Source organism: Anopheles darlingi, chromosome 3, assembly GCF_943734745.1.
Source record: "Anopheles darlingi chromosome 3, idAnoDarlMG_H_01, whole genome shotgun sequence".
Classification (NCBI taxonomy): domain Eukaryota; kingdom Metazoa; phylum Arthropoda; class Insecta; order Diptera; family Culicidae; genus Anopheles; species Anopheles darlingi.
The window spans coordinates 35,814,984-35,835,698 of NC_064875.1; the positions used below are offsets into that span (position 1 = coordinate 35,814,984).

Consider the following 20,715-nt stretch of genomic DNA (forward strand, 5'->3'; position numbering starts at 1 on the left):
CGTTGATCGTTGATCGAGCGTCGGATCGACCCCCATACCAGTATGTATGCTAGTAGGTGTGTGAGTGTCATCCGGTTGAGTCTTCGGCTGTAGGGAGAGCGATCGGCCGCTGCGAATGAGCGGCTTTTCTTACTTTCGTTCGCGTTCGCGTCCGTTACTCGCGTCTAGTGGGGTAGCGGAAGTTTAGTATTCGTTTTCGTTCGCCACTCGCGCGGCTCGCGCCGAGAATAACAAGCTCGGATCTTCAAAAGTGAACCTTCGCTGCTACGAGTCATACGCGCGCGCGTTCGCCTTATTATATACGGTACTAAACAGGAAACATGCTGTACTACGAACTGCAGGACAACCTGTACAATCGTTTTTAGCAATCGTTTTACTGCAAGCGTCCCTGTGCAGTATGCCAACAGACGACCTCGAATCTGTCAGCATCGCATTTAGGCAAATCGGCTCATTTTGTATATTGAACCTATTAAACCTGTTGCAAAGTTGCAAGTGCAATGTGTCTTTCATGTATACTGTATGGCCGAAAACAAAAAGTGCACAAAAAGGAGGTGTAAAAGAGTGTCAGTTCTACCGAATCCGCAGTAAGTTCGCAGTAACCAAGAATTCTATGCTGAAGAGTGTGTACTGCCAATAGTAACAAGAGTGACGCGGAACGAATGGAGAGTTGCAACATTTATTCAGCTTACTTCGCGTACGTGAACTACGGTGAACTTGTTTTAAATTATGAGAACATAGAGTCGAGCCTCCTCTCCTCTTAAATGATTGTTGATGGAGGTGATGAAGAATACCAAGTGGTTTATGAAAAAGTATTATCAACCGTTGAAGTCGATTGGAAATTTGATTGATAAAAATGAATGTGAAAAAAAAATTCGGCATTTGAAGGTTAGCAGTATCCCAAGGAGTATTAAAACAGGATTTCAATGTGATTATTATAAAGATTAAATTTTAACGGATTTACAGAACGGAGGTAAAAGACAATCCCTCTATTAGGCCCCTTAAATGCAACTCCTGAAGAAGGCTTCGATTTTTTAAAAGTATATTCTTTATTGGAAAGGATTCTTAAGATAATCGTACCTTTGACCATAATTCCTTATACGTATAATTTACAATCTAATTTCCATCAAGCATCAAGTTTTGTTCAAGTTATATTGTTACAAATAGGAAATTATTATTTGTCTGGAAAATCGGTTGAAAATTAGCAGCTTGTGTTTGACCATGTCGGTTAATCAGTATCTTCTAAAAGCATAAAGGGATGTAAGCAAAAAAAATCGCTGCATTTAAATGATAATCCGTTTCGTTTTAATTACTTGGATCACAAGAAATCCGTGCCTCCATATGTTAATAAAAAAAACTATAATAGGATTTATTTCCTACACATCTGTTTCAACAATTGTCTTCGATGTATTTCGCGGCTGCACAGTAGATAGCATCCATGCATTTTGTTTACAAAAATGACATCGCTAGGTAATTATATTTTTAAATTACAATATACATTTTACAATACTGCTTTTATTGTTACGAACAAAAGACAAAAGACATTGATTTGATTGGTTATAATATTTCTTTATTATTTAATGCTTTAATTTTGTCTATATTAATTTCAAACTTGTGCTTTGCACAACCAACCAAATATTTTAGGAACATTTTGACTCTCAGTATCAGTTCTACTGTCGCCGACCGCAGTCTTGCATGTGTGCAACACGCTTCAGCGCCAATATATGTACCACCTAGTATGTTTTAAATGTTGTGGTAGGTTAAGTCTGCGCTGCATTCGAACACGTGTTCTGGATGGCGATATTGTATGGTTTTGATTACTCGCTAGTAAAAATTAGTAACCCTTGAAGTGTGAACTAGCGCAGAAAGCGATATTAACCGACCGATACAAATCATAAAATAAAATGCGTAAACGCACAAGCATATTTTTCATCAACTTTTAAAATATCCTCAATTTGTCGATCATTTATTCCAAGGAATGTTAAATATCGATTTCAAATTAGCTTTTTAATTCCCAAGTCGTTTAATTTTTGAAGTGTCGTTTGTGATTATTATTTTTCCTTTGTCATTCGATCAAGCTGCTCGACCCGCAACAACAGCAACTAAAACATGGTGACCAAGTGACAATGTTTCTCTGGACTGAAACTACCAATCAACGATGAAATACAATGGCATATTCTTGCGCTGACGCCGAGATAGAAAGGGCTGAATGGGATATGTGCGATTACAGAATATAAAGCTATAAAGCAAAAGTTAGCTATATCTATAAAATAGCTAGCAAGCAAACCCAAACAGAATTCCAGAAGATATTTAAATTTATGTATTGGATTAGCATTCATTGTGCTCTCATATTGTCTTTTTCTAAAAAAATATTTTAATGAATTTGAGAATGTAAATAATAAAACTAACATACTAAAAGGCTTAAATGCTTTGTTTTTGTGTAAATCAATCATTAGTTTATGAATTGAATAATTAGTTGGATTGACCATTGTTGTTATTGTTGGACAAAAATAGACATTGTCCTTTTCTGTAAATTGGGTACATTTAGCATACATTTAGGGGGCATTAGGGGGCAAGCCAGTAAAAATGTGATTTTTTCAAAACATTTATTTTTTTTTATTATGTTTTCATACAATCCGTACCCCCCGCGATAATGTTAAGTTTTTTTTCTTTTTATTTCAGGAATTATGACTCTGAGCCGTGGTCCTTACAACGAGCTCGATAAAATGAGCCTTTTCCAAGATCTGAAATTAAAGCGAAGAAAAGTCGATTCACGATGTAGCAGTGATGGTGAATCAATAGCTGATACTAGTACATCGTCGCCGGATCTTTTACAGTCACTTTCACCGAAAATGTGTGATCAGCAGCAACCACAAACGGCAGTATCGCATAGCGTTGTACAGGATATTTCTACTATACCGGGAGCAGCAGAAAATTTCTCTTCACCAAAAACACCTATATGCGAAGAAATCTTTCAGTGTGAATTACCTGATGACGATTCCGCAGATCCTGTTGGTTCCTATGTAAAAGGAGTAGATCAAGCTGAATCTGCATGCTCCTATGTAGGCCAATCATCCGACAGAGAAATCAATTGCAAAAAAAATGAAGAAACGAATGACAACATTGGGGTTTCTATGCCTGCTCCAAAAATGCCGTTGTATGAGGATCCTTTGAAGGACGATTTGTGTAGATGCGTTGCAGCTTCAATCGATTTTTTACCAGTAACCACATTGGAAAACGCACAATCGAATAGAACCAATAACAGTTTTTCTGCAATGGCATCGTTTTCTACCAATGGCGGCGGTGCTAGTGTTATACGTGCAGTCGCCGATGAGCGACGTCCTGTGTCTGTTTCACCGCATAATTCTATACCTAAGCAGACGAGCACAAAAAGCAGTTGTCATAACAGACGAAGTTGTCTAACTAACGGTAACAGCAGTGATATTATTGACAAGAGAACCAATTTCTCAACCAATATACAAAACTTCCCCATAGACCAAACGACCATCAATTCATCCCCGCTATCACATCAGGAAATGTGCCAGCATTCGGAACATTACTGGAAAACAAACCATGCTGATGTGCACAGTACGGAAAACGAATGCGGTGGCGTAGACAACAATACGGTCAATAACGTACCTCCGAGTAGTAGTAAACAAATTGATGACCATGATCCTGCAATGCAACAAAATCAACCTATGACAGTGCTAGTAAATCCAGCAACTTCAAAAATAAAATGTGAGAAATCCACCAATGCAACGAACTCTGCAGCGAATGCAGAGGCAGCCGCAGCAACAACTCTGGTCACACTGGGGATGAGAAAACAACAGTCGGCACAACTTCTACAGATGTCCTCTTCCGTAACTACTGATTTATTAGTAGCTTCTTCCTCTGCGTTAACATCAGTAGCAAAAATAATAAGAAAAGTTACTGATTCCATGTCCGATGAGAGTCATAAGAGCGAGAGTCGTGACATAGCATCGAGCTTTTCTGTACGAGATTCTTCTAATGGCCGGGCGGATAAAGAAATGGGTCTGACTGCTAGTGTACGTGATGATTATTTACGTTTAGCCACAATATTGCCTGTAGCTTCTACGACAACCACTATGTCACCATCGTCTCAACCCTTCCAACAAGGATCCAAGGATGATTCGATCAGAAATAATTGTGAATTGTCGCCAGTTGGTTCTAGTCATATTATTGCTTCATCTAGCAATAATGAGCATGAAAATGATGTTTACACTGTTCAACTAGATGCAGTTACTCACCAGCAACTACATGAGACAATGCAAAAGCAAACATGCAAAAACAGAGAAAGACAACTATCTCAATCAAAACCAGACCAGATACAACAGCAACAGGAACAGAAAGAGGAACAGAAAGAAGAACAGAAAGAGGAACAGAAAAAGGAACAAAAAGAGGTACAGAAAGAGGAACAACAACAACAACAACAACAACAACAACAACAACAACAACAACAACAACAACAGCAGCAGCAACAGCAACAGCAACAGCAACAAGTAATCACTAGTTCCACGGTGATAAACAATAATCGACAATACAACAACAGTATTGTAAATCCTAGTATCGCACAGCATCAAGTACTTGTTAAACGTGATCGTGGTAATAGAGTATATGTTTCCCAATCGCTTGATTCGTCTAGATCTTCGACGACACGGCAATCGGTGAGTCCTGGTTCAATTTCTAACAGCAGTACTTCGCCACTCCATTTGCGTTTCCCTCAGCAACAGCAACATCGAGATAGCCCAAGCGTTCAGACGGAATCCACTAGTCTGACATTGCAGCCTCATCAAAACTTGTCGCCTTATCCTCACATTATTATAAAACGGGAAAGTGGTTCATCAAAACTTCATCAGCATTCGTCCACTTCAGTTACTATGGGTGTCGTTGGAGTCGGAGGAGGTGCTAAAGCCAGCATCACAGCTCAAACGTCGTCATTACTAACGACGGCAACAACTTCGCAAAAGCACCTTGCAACTTGTGATAGCCCAATTTTGTTTCGGGTTAAAAACGAGGTAAACGTTCACCAGACAGCTTTACCTCCGGATCAACAACCACAACAACGCATGATATGGCCTGTGACCGCATCGGCTCGTATCAACGGAGTAAAACCGGAAGTTATTGGAGGTCCACTGCCTCCGATAAGAAAGCAAATATCATCACTTCAACAGCATCAGTTGCAATCTGCGACGCCACATCTATCACATCCGCAGCAGCTGCATCAACAGGAATATCATCAGCATTCACAGCAATATCATCGACAACCCCAGCAGCAACAACTAAAACAGCATTCACCGCAACACCATCACTCTAGTACAAGACCCATGACATCGCAGACCCCTCCTCGTAACACTCCCACAGTTATAATGGGAGAATCGTGTGGAGTGCGGACAATGGTATGGAGCTACGATGCATCGCTGAATGTACATAGCCCATCTAATATTTCTGACGAAGCAACGACTGGTTTATCTAGCCAGGCGCCTGGCACGCTTGGTAATGGTGCTTCTACGCAACATACGCTACTCCGTCAGCCATCCTTCCATTCACAGCATAGCCAGCTGCAAAAAAATAATGGAGCTCTAGCATGTAGTGGAAACAGCAGCATGAATACTAACAGGAACGGCAACACCAAACCATCCCCGAGTAACAATAACGAAGAGGCCGCGCATTTACTACTAAGTCTTGGCCAAACCGTAACTCCGACTACGACAGCAGTTGTGGTGGCAGCGACTACTGCTGCTGATGCTGACCAAACACTGTGGCAAGCAAACAACCTTAATCGAACAGTTCTTCCTCTGAATATGGAGCGCCTATGGGCTGGTGACTACGGCCAGTTTCCGACAGGGCAACAACAACCACAGCAGCACCAACTACAGCAGATACAGCAGCAACAAAAAGCACTGAATCTTTCAGCCCAGCAACTTGCTTGGAATCTGGGTGGAATTGCTGGTTCGAAAAAGGTAACACAGAAGCTTACTCAGTGGTGTCCTTCTTCTATCGACCTTCGACTCGACCTTATCGATGTCGATTATGTTATGAATTAAGAGATTATTTGATGACTGATTATCGTTCGGGTTTCTATTCCGCAGGACTTGCTAGAAGATATGCCTCCGGATGAAGAGGATCAGCCGTTGGTTTGCATGATATGCGAGGATAAAGCTACTGGCTTGCATTATGGCATCATCACGTGCGAGGGCTGTAAAGGTTTTTTCAAGAGGACTGTACAAAACAGACGCGTGTACACATGTGTGGCAGATGGCACGTGCGAAATCACGAAAGCCCAGCGTAATCGCTGTCAGTATTGTAGGTTTAAAAAATGTATTGAACAAGGCATGGTACTGCAGGGTGAGTTGAATGCATTTGATTCATTTGAATCGTACAATATTTTTTTTCTATTTCTATTGTCACACTTTTTACAGCGGTTCGAGAAGATCGCATGCCGGGCGGCCGAAACAGTGGTGCCGTTTACAATTTGTACAAAGTTAAGTATAAAAAACACAAAAAGAACAATCAAAAGATAAATACTATCTCCAAGGGGCAAGGCGATGTTGGTATCATGATGGGATCAGCGTCAGTCACTAATAGTAGTGTTTGCAGTACGGCCGAAGCAGCAGGACCTGCTTCTTATGATGGCAATGGCTCTAGTGTTGATAGTTTAAGCGACAATCCCAGTTCGGCTAGCATATACCAATCTCACTCGCTGCGCCAGGAGCAGCAGCATCATTTAGGACAACACCATCTGTCCTCTACTACGTCCCCAACTTTGATAAAGGCGGAAGGGACGCAAGTTTTGTCGGCACATCTCGCGAATGGAACCATTCTCAAAACAGCACTTACGAACCCTAGCGAAATAGTTCATTTACGGCATCGATTGGATAATGCCGTCAGTTCGTCCAAAGACCGTTCGATATCCTATGAACAAGCCTTGAATATGATACATACCCTTATAGACTGTGATGCTATGGAGGATATAGCTACTCTACCGCATTTTAGTGAATTCTTAGCCGATAAATCGGAAATTGGTGACAAGCTGTGTAACATTGGAGACTCAATCGTTCATAAGCTGGTGTCGTGGACGAGAAAGTTACCTTTCTATATGGATATACCTGTCGAAATACACACTAAACTGCTTACCGACAAATGGCACGAGATATTGGTGCTAACGACCGCGGCCTATCAGGCAATGCATGGGAAGAAAAATATATCCAACCAATCACAAGATACTCCGGGACCTGGAGGAGGAATCCTGCTATTGGCTCCTGATAAAAGTGACAAGGAATTTAAGGAAGAAGTAAACTATCTCATCAAACGCTTCTTTTACGAATTTTGAATGTAAAACTTTTGCTTCCAGATTACGCGTCATTTGCACACTTTACAATCCTGCCTAACAACACTTATGGGGCATCCAATCTCGATTGAGCAACTAAAAATCGACGTTGGTCAAATGGTAGAGAAGATGACTCAAATTACCATCATGTTCCGCCGGATCAAGCTCAAAATGGAAGAGTATGTCTGCCTGAAGGTTTACATACTGTTAAATAAAGGTAAAGGAAACACGTAAGGACATTGTCGATAACAATTTTCTTTATGAGTTACTTCTGCACAAGTTCATTATAACGAGATTTCAGAACTGTATTTTAACATAGATAAGTATAAACGCTCTTCACAAATTCTATTTCCGCTGTCTTAAAGACATGGTTCCGAGCATGGTGATAATCTGTATTTCGTAAACTGTTACTTAAGGTCATTAATATACAAACTTCTTGATTATTTTTGTCCATCAACGTATTTTAGAAGTCGAGCTGGAAAGTATCCAGGAAAGATATATTCAGGTTCTTAGAAGCTATCTACAGCATACTATTCCACACAACCCAAACCGATTGAGTGATCTTCTAGCTCATATTCCGGAGGTGAGGTTTATTTGGCTTACATGTCTCGCAATCATTTCTTCACTATTTTTCTCTACTAAAAGATTTGTGTAATTTCTAAAAACAACTTTCTGACATCCTTCAGATTCAAACAGCGGCCAGCTTACTTCTGGAGAGTAAAATGTTCTACGTTCCCTTCGTTTTGAACTCGGCAAGCATTAGGTAGCAGATAGTTGATTGCGGTAGGATGATGTTGCCGTCACCGAATTCTGATGATGCAGGCGCAAAGATGTTGCAAGCTTCGAATATCTACTCGAGTTGGGCGAGCGTAGAGAAAAATATTGCAGGCAATAGTCCTATCCATGCTCGAACCACTCATATCATCAATAAAAGAATCGAGACGATGCCACCAGAACCCCACGCTGGCCATGATGGCCAATATGAAAGCCAGTCATCGCTTGCTATATCTCCTTACGTCTCACCTACAGAAGATGTCGTACCATCAAATTTATTAAAACAACCTGAATGTGTAAGAGGCTGGCCCAGTTCCGAAGCTAACCAAAGCACTGCTAATTATATGAGAATAAAAGACAGTGGCAAATTTTCTTGGATTGTTACTACTGATAATACCAACTGTACCAATGGCAATGGTGGCGTGAAAATAATCTTTATAAAAACAGTGTTACCTGATGAATGATTTCGCCATTGCTATGGATGCTAATCGAGTCCACATTTAGAACGTCCGCAATACTACTAACTATTGCATACATTCACATTCATTTGAGCAAAAAATAAGCTATTATATCCCTATTTAGTGTTTATTGTCACTCTTACTCCTCCCCACCCTCATTATGCTCACAATGAAGTGACACTTTAAGATATACGGAAAGAGTTATATGTTAAGATGAATTAAGGCGAGTGTATACTAAGAAAAATGAGAAACTCTTAATTCAAAAAGACTCAATTTCTAAGTGAGGTTTGCTGCATTTAGTATTTGAAGATGCATCGTAGTAGCCAAAAAAAACATTATTCAGAGTTACCGAGGCCCGCGCTTGACCAAAGTAAGAGAATCTTTCGTGTAAAACCCAACGATAAAAAGCAGAAAAATCGAAAATGTGGATTGGGAAAAAAAGAAAAGGGTGAGGTTTAAAAAAACCATCAATGAAATGTCAGTAATAATCGCACACACACAAATCGGCTAACATTGACTGTAGATATTCATAAAAGATTGAACACATTGTCATAGCAAGCAAACATAACGAAACATTCAAGGAAATAAATTTTCCATTACAAGGAAGTCTGAAAAAATGCCTTCTATATTGATAACGGTTTATAAATAAATTTTCGTGCGAAATATAAGAGACACGTTTACAAGTTGCAAATCGCGTAAACGAACTATTGATATATACCTATATAGGAATATATGTGTATGATAATACACGGCATGGAAAAATAGAAATCCCGTAAACAATATACATAGTAAGTGTGCTCTATGTAAATAAAATTGATCTTGTAGGTAAAAAATGCTGAGAGGTAATTGGTATTATGCACATAATATTGGTGAATAGAACTTGCCGCCAGTTTGGTGATGTGATAACGGTGAGAGACTGCTTATCTTAGCCTATCCTTGCTTATATAATTTTGCTTCAGTCTACCATATTAAGAAGTACATACATACGCGGATAGCACACAGTTTTGGAGCGGGTGGGTTTCAAGATTTTCTACATTTTATTTTAACAATTTATAAGGTTAATATGTGATACGATAAGTGAATTAATTATTCGAATATTTATTTGATTGTATATTATCCTTGGTTTACTGATTATCGATTGATTGATTTCTGGTTGATTGATTTGTTGCATTATTAAATATTGTTACATATTACATATCCCTTTTCCACACTATATGAATCCGCCAATTTCAAGTGAACATGAAGTGGAGTATAGAACATGAACAGGTGGTTGTTTTATTATCTTTCACAAGAAATTTCCTTGGATTTTTATAGCCTGGACAAGGATGAACATGAGCAACATGTTTAAATTATGTGTATTCACTGTTAAATGAATTTGTAGATCTTTTTTTTTGGAAAACAAAACAAATAAACTCATTTTATTTATTTGTAAGCATAGAAAGAGCGTACGTAGATTTGGTACAATCTTTTTGGTATTGTGCTTATTTGCCTCTGACAGACTTTATATACCGGAAACACGAGCGTCAGCACTCTGAACACAAAAGTTGTCTTCAACATAATATCGTTCTTTTTTATGCTAAAAATTCGTTAATCCGATTAAAAAAATTAATCAGAATCCAATTGGGTTTCAATACTCTAAAAAGATATGCAAGGGATTCCGGTGGCGGGGGATTCGGGATTCATTGTTTATCCTTGGAGTTGCGTTTTATTATTTGTCTTTTTTCATACATTTATATTTTATTTTATAGTATGGAGGAGGAAGGGTAGATAGAAAATGTTTTCAAACTTTTCAAACAAACCTAAGGTTACTAAGGTGTGCTTATTCCTTTTCTCCTCTGTGACATCCACTATGATGTGTATGTTGTTATTGTTAGGATTAGTTGATAAGATAAAATAACGCTTTCATATTGATTTTATGATTTATTCGTCCACGAACTTTTAAGGCAACACGTGTGTATATTTTCTGTTTAACAGTGATGGGTTTCTTGTTTCTGATGAAATGGCTGCCATCGTGTGAAGTACACAGTATCAATTGCATTGACCTTGATTTTTTTTCATTTAGAACATTTAAAGCGATCTCGTTTTTTCATTTGAAATACATACCAATAGAAGGTTAGTTAACTGTTAATGAATTAAAAACTACTGCAGAAATTTTCAGATATCATTGTATTTGGCTAATACAAGTGTATCCATGCATGCATACATATGCAATACATATAGCAAATGAATATAAACTTCCACATACCCAGCCGGTGAGATTCATAAGAGGCGTTAGGAGAATTATAAAAAAAAACGTAATAGAACCAATTGCTTGGCTTTATCCAATTCCTGAATATTGTTTACAATCTTAATTAACGTCGTACATCGGTTACCCAATGGAATTAGTATGTGTGGAGATTTGCAGCAAGAACAATGTGGTAATGTGGAGTTATGAGGTTTGATACACAAGCTTTAATAGGGAGTAACAAACAGTGTAGCAGAAAATGCAAACTATTACACTCAACACGTAATAATGATTGGAAGCTTGTTCTTTTCTTATTGAAATACATTATGAGTTTTGTTTTGATATTTTTAACCATTTTAACTCAACAACATGTTTGTTTTTATGCGTATGATTCCGGAGCAGCTAATAATTGGTCAAAGGAAAGAAAAGTATAAAATAACATTTACACATGTTTTGTTTCTTTTGCTGCTGCCTTTGCAGAACTACTGATATTTAAATTGGATGGCTAACTTAGGCATAATATTTTAAGTCTTTCTTTTTTTCGCTCCGATTTTTATCGGTTTCGAAATATGAACTGATGATCTTTAAAATGTTCCATTGAAAAGTTTTATCTTTTTAAAACGGTGTGTCACTGTCACGGTTAGTAAGTTTGTTCGAACGAAGGTGAGCAGCATGCCGAAGAAGTATAAGGTGGTTCAGAGTTACCAATCAACACTTGATTCTTGGTCAAAAGACATTCTTGCTGGCTGACTGCAACCTCTTACCGCGGAGCGTTATTTGGCTATTTCATAAATGTTTTGTATTTGTATCACATAAAAAGAATAGAAACAGCTATGCAATTACAAATTCTGGTTGTTAAAATCTGAGTAAAGTTGAAGTATGAAAATATAAGTAAAAGAATACTCATTCTCCTTTTACGCAGCCATGAGCCGATTTGTTTAATTATGTGTACCAACGGAATGGGAAACATAATTTTTTGATCCTACCATCGTTTACAGATACATATTTTTTTAACATCAATACTAAAAAATGTGGCAACTGTAGTTGATTTTGTAAAAAATCATATTATAAAAAGCTGACCTAGATAAAAAAAAAGATTCTATTGCGATTCTTGGACACCATTAACTTGGTCATTTGAAAAAGAAATCAACTAACGCCTTTAAATTGGGCAAATGCAAAGGCTTCCAAACTCTTTTTATAGATAACAAATGTTGCACTTAGACGCACTATATCATCAAATAACATACAGTGAATCGAAACCGAAATTATACAGCCGCGACACGGGACGCAAACGCATGCTCGTACATTTATATTCTATGCGATTATTAACAATCAAATACTGTTTTTCATCGCCACGATTTTTTTTTCGAAGGTGATATTAGTCATAACAAGTAATAATTCCGCTTCTAGAGCCAATTGTCATAATTGTATAATGTGCATAGAATAGTGCTGTACGAGCATAAGTTTGCGTCGCGTGGCGCGGTTGTACGAATTTGGCTTCAAGTCACTTTAAATATTCCAGTAGCTGTGAATATGGTAATCGCTACTAAAAATATGCAAAACACACTAGTTCGTGAGATAACAAGATATACGCATCTGAACCACTCAGTTTATAAAATAGAGTATCAATAGTAATAATATTCTCGACAAGCCATCTTAAGATTTTTTATCTTTACAGTAATTGTTTGCTCTAGTAGATTATTGCTAAGTGAGATTATTGCAAGTAATAGATGCTGCCTAACAGCATATTTAATTTACAATAGCACGATGAAAATTGTGTAAAAATATTACTCAAACTCACGGTAACTTACTTAGTGACCTAAAACAATTATACATTTTTGATAAGGAAACAGACATTTTAAAATGCGGGAATCTAAAGAAATGTATTTGGCAGGGGTAGAAAAAATTCATTTTATGAATGTATTTCTCCCAATAGCCAACTTGCGAGCTTTTTTTACATGTACCAAAAATGATACTCGATTGGAAGAATTCGTTTGATTTTCGTTGCTTTAACAAGGGGAATGAATTAAATGTAATACTGAACAATTAAAAACATAATATAATAATGAAATTTGACCGACAATTGGACATCGGGTTCCATGATTCGAATATAACAGTTCATTTTTCACTAAAGAGGACGGCTTTGGAATGTTTCTATAGGCACAGTATTTCCCGCAAAATCACCTGTATATAAAATAAACACGGCTTCTTCAGTTCAACGAAAACGAAAAAAGGTCAACGAAAAAAGCTCTAAAAAAACAACTACGTAACGCGATTTACAAAACATCGGTCAAGTCTGTTTATGGCGAAGAGACTTGACTATATCATCTTTGGCTGGTCATTAAGCAAATCATTGCAAGAATCATTGCACACGAGGAATAAACTCAAATATAAATGTAAAAATTGATACCAAACAGTTACGTGTGGCAGACATAAACCAACAATGTTTTACCGAAATATCAAACGATCGAATAATAGCCCAAAAATGTTTACCAACTCAAAGAAATGATAAAAAAATCTATTTTGTGATTTGCTCATTTTCTTGCTAGAATTAATTTATATTTGTAGGGGGGTTGCTTGGGTTTACGTATAATTTCATCGCTCCGAGAACCTATAATCTATTAACAGCATGTAATGGTTAAGCGTTATTTTTTACATTAAATTTACATTTACTCTAGAGTTTACGGCTCTTGTAGCAAAGGCTCTTGCTCTCTGACATTAAAAACCTTGAAAAAATAACTTAGAAGTGCTGCTAAGCGTTGTTTCATGACGGTGGGCATGGGATTATTGTAATATATAAATACGATGAACTATTTGTTTTACTTCATTTGTAAAAAAATATGCACATTCTCGGTAAATGTTATTCCAGTTGTCAATGGGATATAGGCTAAAAATATAGGCAAGTAAGCAGTAAAATTAACGTTTTTTTTTAATAAAAGGTAAAGAAAATAACTCTAAGAATAGATGCTGAAAAGAACCAAAAACGAATTAATAAAGCCTGCCTGCTTATTTGCTGTACTTCACTAAATATCACAGTAGAGTCATTTGTAATGCAGACAAAACATTTTTGTTTCTTGGTTTCCTGCTTGGTCATGAACATCCGGTAAATCCAGACTTTTGCCTTTTTGCAAGAATGCAGGTGTGCGGCTCGTCCTTCCCGACAAATACATTAGAAGGAGATTACTTTATCCTTCCATCTCTCTACACTCCATCTCTCTACCTTCTCCAACATCCCTAAAACTTATAAAAACTATTATAGAGAAATAAAACATCATTCAGGTTTTTAAAGCCAAGGAACCTGATCGTCTTCAATTATTAATTTTCTTCTAGAACGTTTCATCCCTTGGGATGAACTCCGGACTTGTCCGGAAAAGTTAACTCACCCAAGAAGGTGCAAAGAAGCATAATAAGTTAATTTTAATTTTTTCTTTTTCATCACGGATACACGGTGCTGTGGAGCAAAGGTGTATGCACGATTCATAATTCATACTTTATTTTCTGAAGCGCGTCCACTCTCTCTTCTCGTCACAGTCTTCTTGTCACAGAATTAGTTCTCAGTTAGTATACATTCATGTCAGAAAGCAAATGCCATGCTATTTGATAATTACTAAAAGTGCAGAATGAAAGACTGATGTTTCAGAGTGAAAGACACGGAATGTTAGCATTTTATAAATATACTAAGCATTTGCAACCATTAGCATAAGTCTGCATTTCCTATTGGTGCGCAATGCTACAAGAAAATGTAATTTTTACAAAAGACTCACGGCAGAAGACTTGGAATAAAACATTGGAAGAAGAACAGATCTACAACGGATCTAGCGTATTTTTCTTAAGTAATCTTTCGGAAACAAAGCTTCTTACGTCAAAAATTATCATATTACGTCAAAAAAATTCGGTTGCTTGTAGAAACTATTCTAAAAAAATAAAAATAACTACGAGCTGAACAGATGCACCGGAAAAAACTAATAAGTTTGGCCATGAGCGATTGTTATTTTGCTTTACCTATCGTCAGTGAAAAAAACGATTTGTCAGGCGTATATTTGGTGTTTTAGTTGTGCGTAGCACATTCCGTTCAAGATCAAAGTTGTATTCCAAAGCAGCCATCTGCACCCCAAGCTAAAAGTGAACAAAAAAAATTAAATCGAAGAAGTTTGATGTAGATCTTACTTATGTTAATAACTCTTAGGATAAGGGTATTCCATACATTTTTTATACTGCCATATTCTCTCAAACAGGGATTTAGAATAAATGGAACGCCGTTCACAGCCTTATTATAATTCTTTAAAGTTTATAACACATATATACACTTTTCTACACTTTACTTACCAAAGCCGAATCGAGCAGGATAAGAAGACCAACAAACAGTGCCACGAGGCAGCGCCACGCAAAAGAACGCAAAAGCCAACTCGTTCTATAAAACACAAAACACGCAGATTTTTATCACACTGGACCATTTGATGATCATCGAAATAGCTTATTAATTAGAAAATTAAATTACTTACCAAATCATGCCCGTCGTTACTGTGGGTGTTGAAAAATAAGCACTAAACGAACCGAAATTAAACTAACCGAGAGCGCAATCACCACGCTCCGGCCATGCTGAATGCCGAACAGAACTGAGGTGCTTATTCCGGTGAGGCGATACCTAACCCCTCAGCGCCAAATTCATTTTTGTTCATGTTCGAGTTCATTATCGCCTAAAATGACCCAGGCGAGCGCTTTTTTGCTGACCTTAAGCGTACACCGGTTCAAACACCGGTTGCGGTACGGAACGATGTGTGCGTTACGGCTCATCTCTATAAGGTACCACTACACACTCAAGCAAAATACAAAAATTAAACTCTGCCGGGCGTGCCTAAGTGTGGATTGGGGCGTACGGGGATACGGGGCTCCGTGTGCTGCCGATTGCGCACATTTCGATTTCTGGGCGATGATTGCTGCTTTCTGTCTCGTGGGGTCTTCGGCGTGGATATTGGAAGTGAGACCGATTCGGGGAAAGTGGTGCTTCTCGGCGAGCACGCGGTGACCGTGATCGCGAACGACGGCGAGGTGGAAGAAGATCCTGTCGTTTGCCACCGGCAGGTGCTCCCTTACCACCACCATCATCCCGATTGCAGCCACCCACGACTGCTGACTTATCTTTCGGAGAATTTCGCTGAAAGAAGCTGTTAGGTACGGGTTTTTCGTTCCGTTCCCCCAAATGGACCGAGAGGCCGTCAAGTTCGCTTTCCGGGAACGATTGTTTCGCTTTCCGGCAACGATTGTTTCCACCAGTGCTCCGTGGTGATTCTTTGCGCTTCAGTTCTCGTTCCCGATCCCGATTACGATCGCGATCCAGGTTACGGCTCCGATCTCGGTAACGATTGCGCACCAGCCTATTCCTGGAATGCATATCGCGTGTGGATCATCACTAATTGATTCGCTGTACAAAAAGGTAAAAATGGTCAATGGTTCGATGTTATGCGCCGGCTGGTGTGGCAGACGGTTGGGTGAATGCGACGTTGTAACGTGTCCATTCTGTTTCCTAGTAATACACGCCCTAGCATTACTTTGAAATTAGCTCATGTACCAGATAGTCGCCGATAGCTTCGGCGGATGGAGCCTTATTCATCCCGATGATGATCCCTATTCTATTCTGCTGCTGCTGCTGCTGCTGCTGCTTCTGTGGCGACTTCTCCATTACGTACGTTCACTGAGACGACCGTTTCCGGAGAAGAGTGAAGTTTTGGGAATGTTCATCGAGTACGGTGTTCGACGATATTTTTTCCCCCACACACTGATGCGAAACGGAACGTTGTATGCGTTGGAGGTCGTCTACACTACCACACTCAAGCAAAATACAGCAAAGCACCTCAGTTCTGTTCGGCAAGCATGGCCGGAGCGTGGTGATTGCGCTCTCGGTTAGTTTAATTTCGGTTCGTTTAGTGCTTATTTTTCAACACCCACAGTAACGACGGGCATGATTTGGTAAGTAATTTAATTTTCTAATTAATAAGCTATTTCGATGATCATCAAATGGTCCAGTGTGATAAAAATCTGCGTGTTTTGTGTTTTATAGAACGAGTTGGCTTTTGCGTTCTTTTGCGTGGCGCTGCCTCGTGGCACTGTTTGTTGGTCTTCTTATCCTGCTCCATTCGGCTTTGGTAAGTAAAGTGTAGAAAAGTGTATATATGTGTTATAAACTTTAAAGAATTATAATAAGGCTGTGACTTCAGCTTTTTTGTAAACTTGTGCGTGCATACCTTAAACGAGTGCGTTGAAATATTATATTTTGTTGAATTTCTGTTTTCAATCATCCGAAAAATGCCACGGAACAGGGGCCAGAAAGCACACAGTGAGAGATTTTTGTCATTTGGTGCTCTGATTGACTCGCCGTATAGTGCTACTTTTTGGTATTCTCGTGTTAACATCGAAAATGTTAGGACAAAACAATATTTTGAACACTGTTATTTGTTGTCTGCCCGATAATCGACCAATAACATCACTTCAATTAATAGAAGACCTTCAGAGAGTCCCGGAAAACTTTCAAGTTATCAATAAAACTTACGATCAAGATGCCGACGCTGATCTATGGCGTGAGAAAACTTTAATCAGCAAGCGCACAACCCGATATTTGTGCCAATCCAAAACTGAAGGACTACCGGATTATGTCGTGAGCAAAGTAAAAGTTATCAATGAGAAGGAATCCGTACCTGAAGGCTTTTCGCAGTTAACTAGAACTTCTGACACCGAACAAAAGGCGTGGCGTAAGAAGCAACTTGTTTACCAGTTGACAAAAATAGGGTCCACAGTACAATGCATAACGGACATCCTATTATGTTCCCGATTCCGGAACGCTCCTCAAGGATTTACTATGGCTGGGTAAGTACTCATTTCTCACCTAGACATACCATGGTCGAGTTTCAAGCAGAACTATCCTTATAATCTACTACATACGTTGCTATGTTTTTATACTTCCAGAGAAATAAATGGTATTGTTATATGTTTCAAACTATCTAATGCATCGCGTACACCTTTGCCGACAAATAGTGGCGCAGGGGTTGTAAAAGTCCAACAAGGAGTCGCCAAGACTAAAGTAGATTATAAGAGAACGCCAACAAAGTTGAAATGTAACTTATGTTTGGAATCTCATTTATTTACAGATAATAGCAACTCAATTGGACCGAGATTACGTACAATTGCTATCCACTTACCGAATGCCGCAAGTTGCAAACAATAAAACGCAGATTTATTCGTATTCAACGTTTAAGATGCACGCAGAAGTGGACGGCGTTCCATTTATTCTAAATCCCTGTTTGAGAGAATATGGCAGTATAAAAAATGTATGGAATACCCTTATCCTAAGAGTTATTAACATAAGTAAGATCTACATCAAACTTCTTCGATTTAATTTTTTTTGTTCACTTTTAGCTTGGGATGCAGATGGCTGCTTTGGAATACAACTTTGATCTTGAACGGAATGTGCTACGCACAACTAAAACACTTGCTTGAGTGTGTAGTGGTACCTTATAGAGATGAGCCGTAACGCACACATCGTTCCGTACCGCAACCGGTGTGTGAAACGCTTAGGGATAGCACGCGGTACTGGCCTATTGTTCCGTTTTACCGCCAAAAATCCAAACAACGCGCGACAGCAACGGCACAAACCCCGCGCCTGTGTGCATCAGGATACCGAAGCTCCTTATTTGCTCGCTTGGAGCCGAAAGATCTAATCAAACGGGGCAGTCCAGCGCTTAACCAGGACTGGCAGAAGTGTAGTTTGAATCGGCACTGCTCAAATCTTAATTTCGTTAAACCAGGGGCCTCAAACTCACATTGCCATGCGGGTCGCGTCGCACACAAGAATTTTTTTTTCATGTAAAACTACATTTGGCATCACTTGGTTGTCGTGGCCGCGGGTCCCACAAAATAGTTTGAGGGTCACATACGACCCCCATTCCGCGAGTTTGAGAACCTCGCTTTAAATGCTCTGTTAATTAAACTACTAAACTCTAGTTTGAACCTTGATCAGTCTTCTGCACTGCAACAATAGCTTCAGAATTTGCAAGGAGTGAATCTTTTCTCGAATATTTGTATGGAATCTAGTGAATTACGTTACCTGGCAAAATTCTTGTGGCCATTCCTTAGACCTTTAGGAAAGAGGAGGAATATTTCAACACTAAATTTTAGAATACAATTATAGACATTTCAAAACATAATCCTTGCATTTATCGAACAAGTTCCAATTTATTGAAACATTCTACAATATATACTATTTTTCACATTGTTCATCTCATTTACGCCGCTTTTATGATTTTTGCACAATGAAAAAAAGTAATTTTATTTACTATTACCAACTTAATGCCTACAAACTATGGATCAACCACTCGAGCTTGTTGAATGTTTTGACGAATCAAACTCGGCTCGCCCGTTCTTATATATTTAAAAAAAAAACATAAATATCAATATTGATTTACACATTTTCGGACAACAACGGTCCGGCAAATATAATAATTATTGTAGCTGATTATTTCCAATTATTTCATCTTGCATACAGAAACTATCTTCATCGTTTGTAATTAACTTGGAGATGCCAAAATACCTATATAAAGTATTTCGCTGTTGGTCTTCAACTTTTACTGGATACATAATGTTCGTGTTTATCGGTCTTGGTTCACAAGTTACTTTATTTACCTATTTAAAGTAGGGCGGGTGATCTATATTCCACAAAAAATCATTTTAAATTTTATTTTCGCTTGTTTCGTACCCATTATTATTTTCCTAGTACAATAATTTTAGTTCTTGCATTTCAATGAAAATGCACTTTACCTTACCTTTTTGGAGTAGTAACGAGATTGTAGTATCAATACTGTAATTTTACCTGAAATAACAAGAAAGAATGAAAAAGAATTAGAACTAATGACGATTGATATGACTGGAAAATAAATAGTTGCAGCGCAGCGAACATATGTTTATTTACTATATGGTATGTCTGATTAATGATGGGTAGTAAGTAGAATGCTGTTTAGATGTTATTCATATCCTATTCAATCAAAGTAGACATCATTTTCATATCATAATTGTCGTACTTATAAATTTAAAAAATGTCGTAATTTTTGTTAAATTATATTCAACAACAATCATTAATATTTATTTCGATTTATAATAATGTCATATACTCTCCAACATGAATGCGATTATATATTCTGGAACGATGAGAACTGCTTTATAACGCGAAATATCTTTCGATAAATTGTTCATCATTTTAAAGAGCACAAATTCCCAGATAATTTTCAAATCTGATAAAACTGAAAAAGGCGTACCACCAACGTTGGTGCTATGAATATTGAACTCTCCCCTTCGAATAGGAAAGGGTAAATTATAATAACCTTCTCTATGATTCAGTTTAACAACTTCCTCATGATATGTATCACTATTCCAGGCGTTTAATGCATTTGCTATGATTTCCGGTATGGTGTGCCCATTAAATTCGGCAGCATTTTGCTGGGGTATTTCACTGCCTCGATTTCCGCCGCAAGAGTGCAAACCAACGGACATGTCTCGCGAAAGTTGCATTCTACGTGCTTCTAATTCATGCATTGACTCTTCATTATGTTCTTTTGAACAGGGGAGGAAATGGTCTTGATGCTTAGACCCGTCGGGTTTACGACGTCTGGCAATTACGTGCAACACTCGCAAAGGATTTACATCCGACGCACGACCCATTCGCAGATACATTGATCCTGGTTGAATCACAACTATGTTGTGGGCTTCGACGAACGAAATCAGTTATTCGATTAACGAAATTAGTTATTAATTGTAAATGCGAATCTCAAGCATAGTAGCTGAATAGAGTCCCCGGTTGTTGGCATTTTTGAGGGTTCGATAAGTAAAAAGGTCACAGCACGCACAAATGAGTTTTAATTATACGGCAG

The 20,715-nt window shown here is 38.3% G+C and overlaps 2 protein-coding genes and 1 long non-coding RNA gene across 3 annotated transcripts; 2 read left to right on the forward strand and 1 right to left on the reverse strand.

Annotated features, from left to right (window-relative positions):
* Positions 1–223: 223 nt before the first annotated feature.
* On the forward strand, positions 224–8,377 carry LOC125955488 (uncharacterized). The gene is made up of 7 exons (XM_049686619.1): positions 224–584; positions 2,680–5,978; positions 6,108–6,363; positions 6,438–7,309; positions 7,370–7,562; positions 7,813–7,928; positions 8,032–8,377. Exons 1-7 carry the CDS (start codon positions 398–400, stop codon positions 8,110–8,112), a joined length of 5,004 nt encoding a protein of 1,667 aa, XP_049542576.1. The 5' UTR covers positions 224–397; the 3' UTR covers positions 8,113–8,377.
* A 638-nt stretch (positions 8,378–9,015) lies between these two features.
* On the reverse strand, positions 9,016–16,504 carry LOC125955246 (uncharacterized). Its single transcript, XR_007469091.1, has 3 exons — positions 15,304–16,504; positions 15,128–15,212; positions 9,016–14,917 (listed from the first exon to the last, which is right to left on the reverse strand). It is a non-coding gene; the product is annotated as an uncharacterized LOC125955246 (long non-coding RNA).
* A 28-nt stretch (positions 16,505–16,532) lies between these two features.
* On the forward strand, positions 16,533–19,274 carry LOC125955489 (uncharacterized). The gene is made up of 7 exons (XM_049686620.1): positions 16,533–16,661; positions 16,727–16,768; positions 16,860–16,944; positions 17,299–17,662; positions 17,762–17,876; positions 17,944–18,123; positions 18,212–19,274. Exons 1-7 carry the CDS (start codon positions 16,533–16,535, stop codon positions 18,290–18,292), a joined length of 996 nt encoding a protein of 331 aa, XP_049542577.1. The 3' UTR covers positions 18,293–19,274.
* Positions 19,275–20,715: the final 1,441 nt, after the last annotated feature.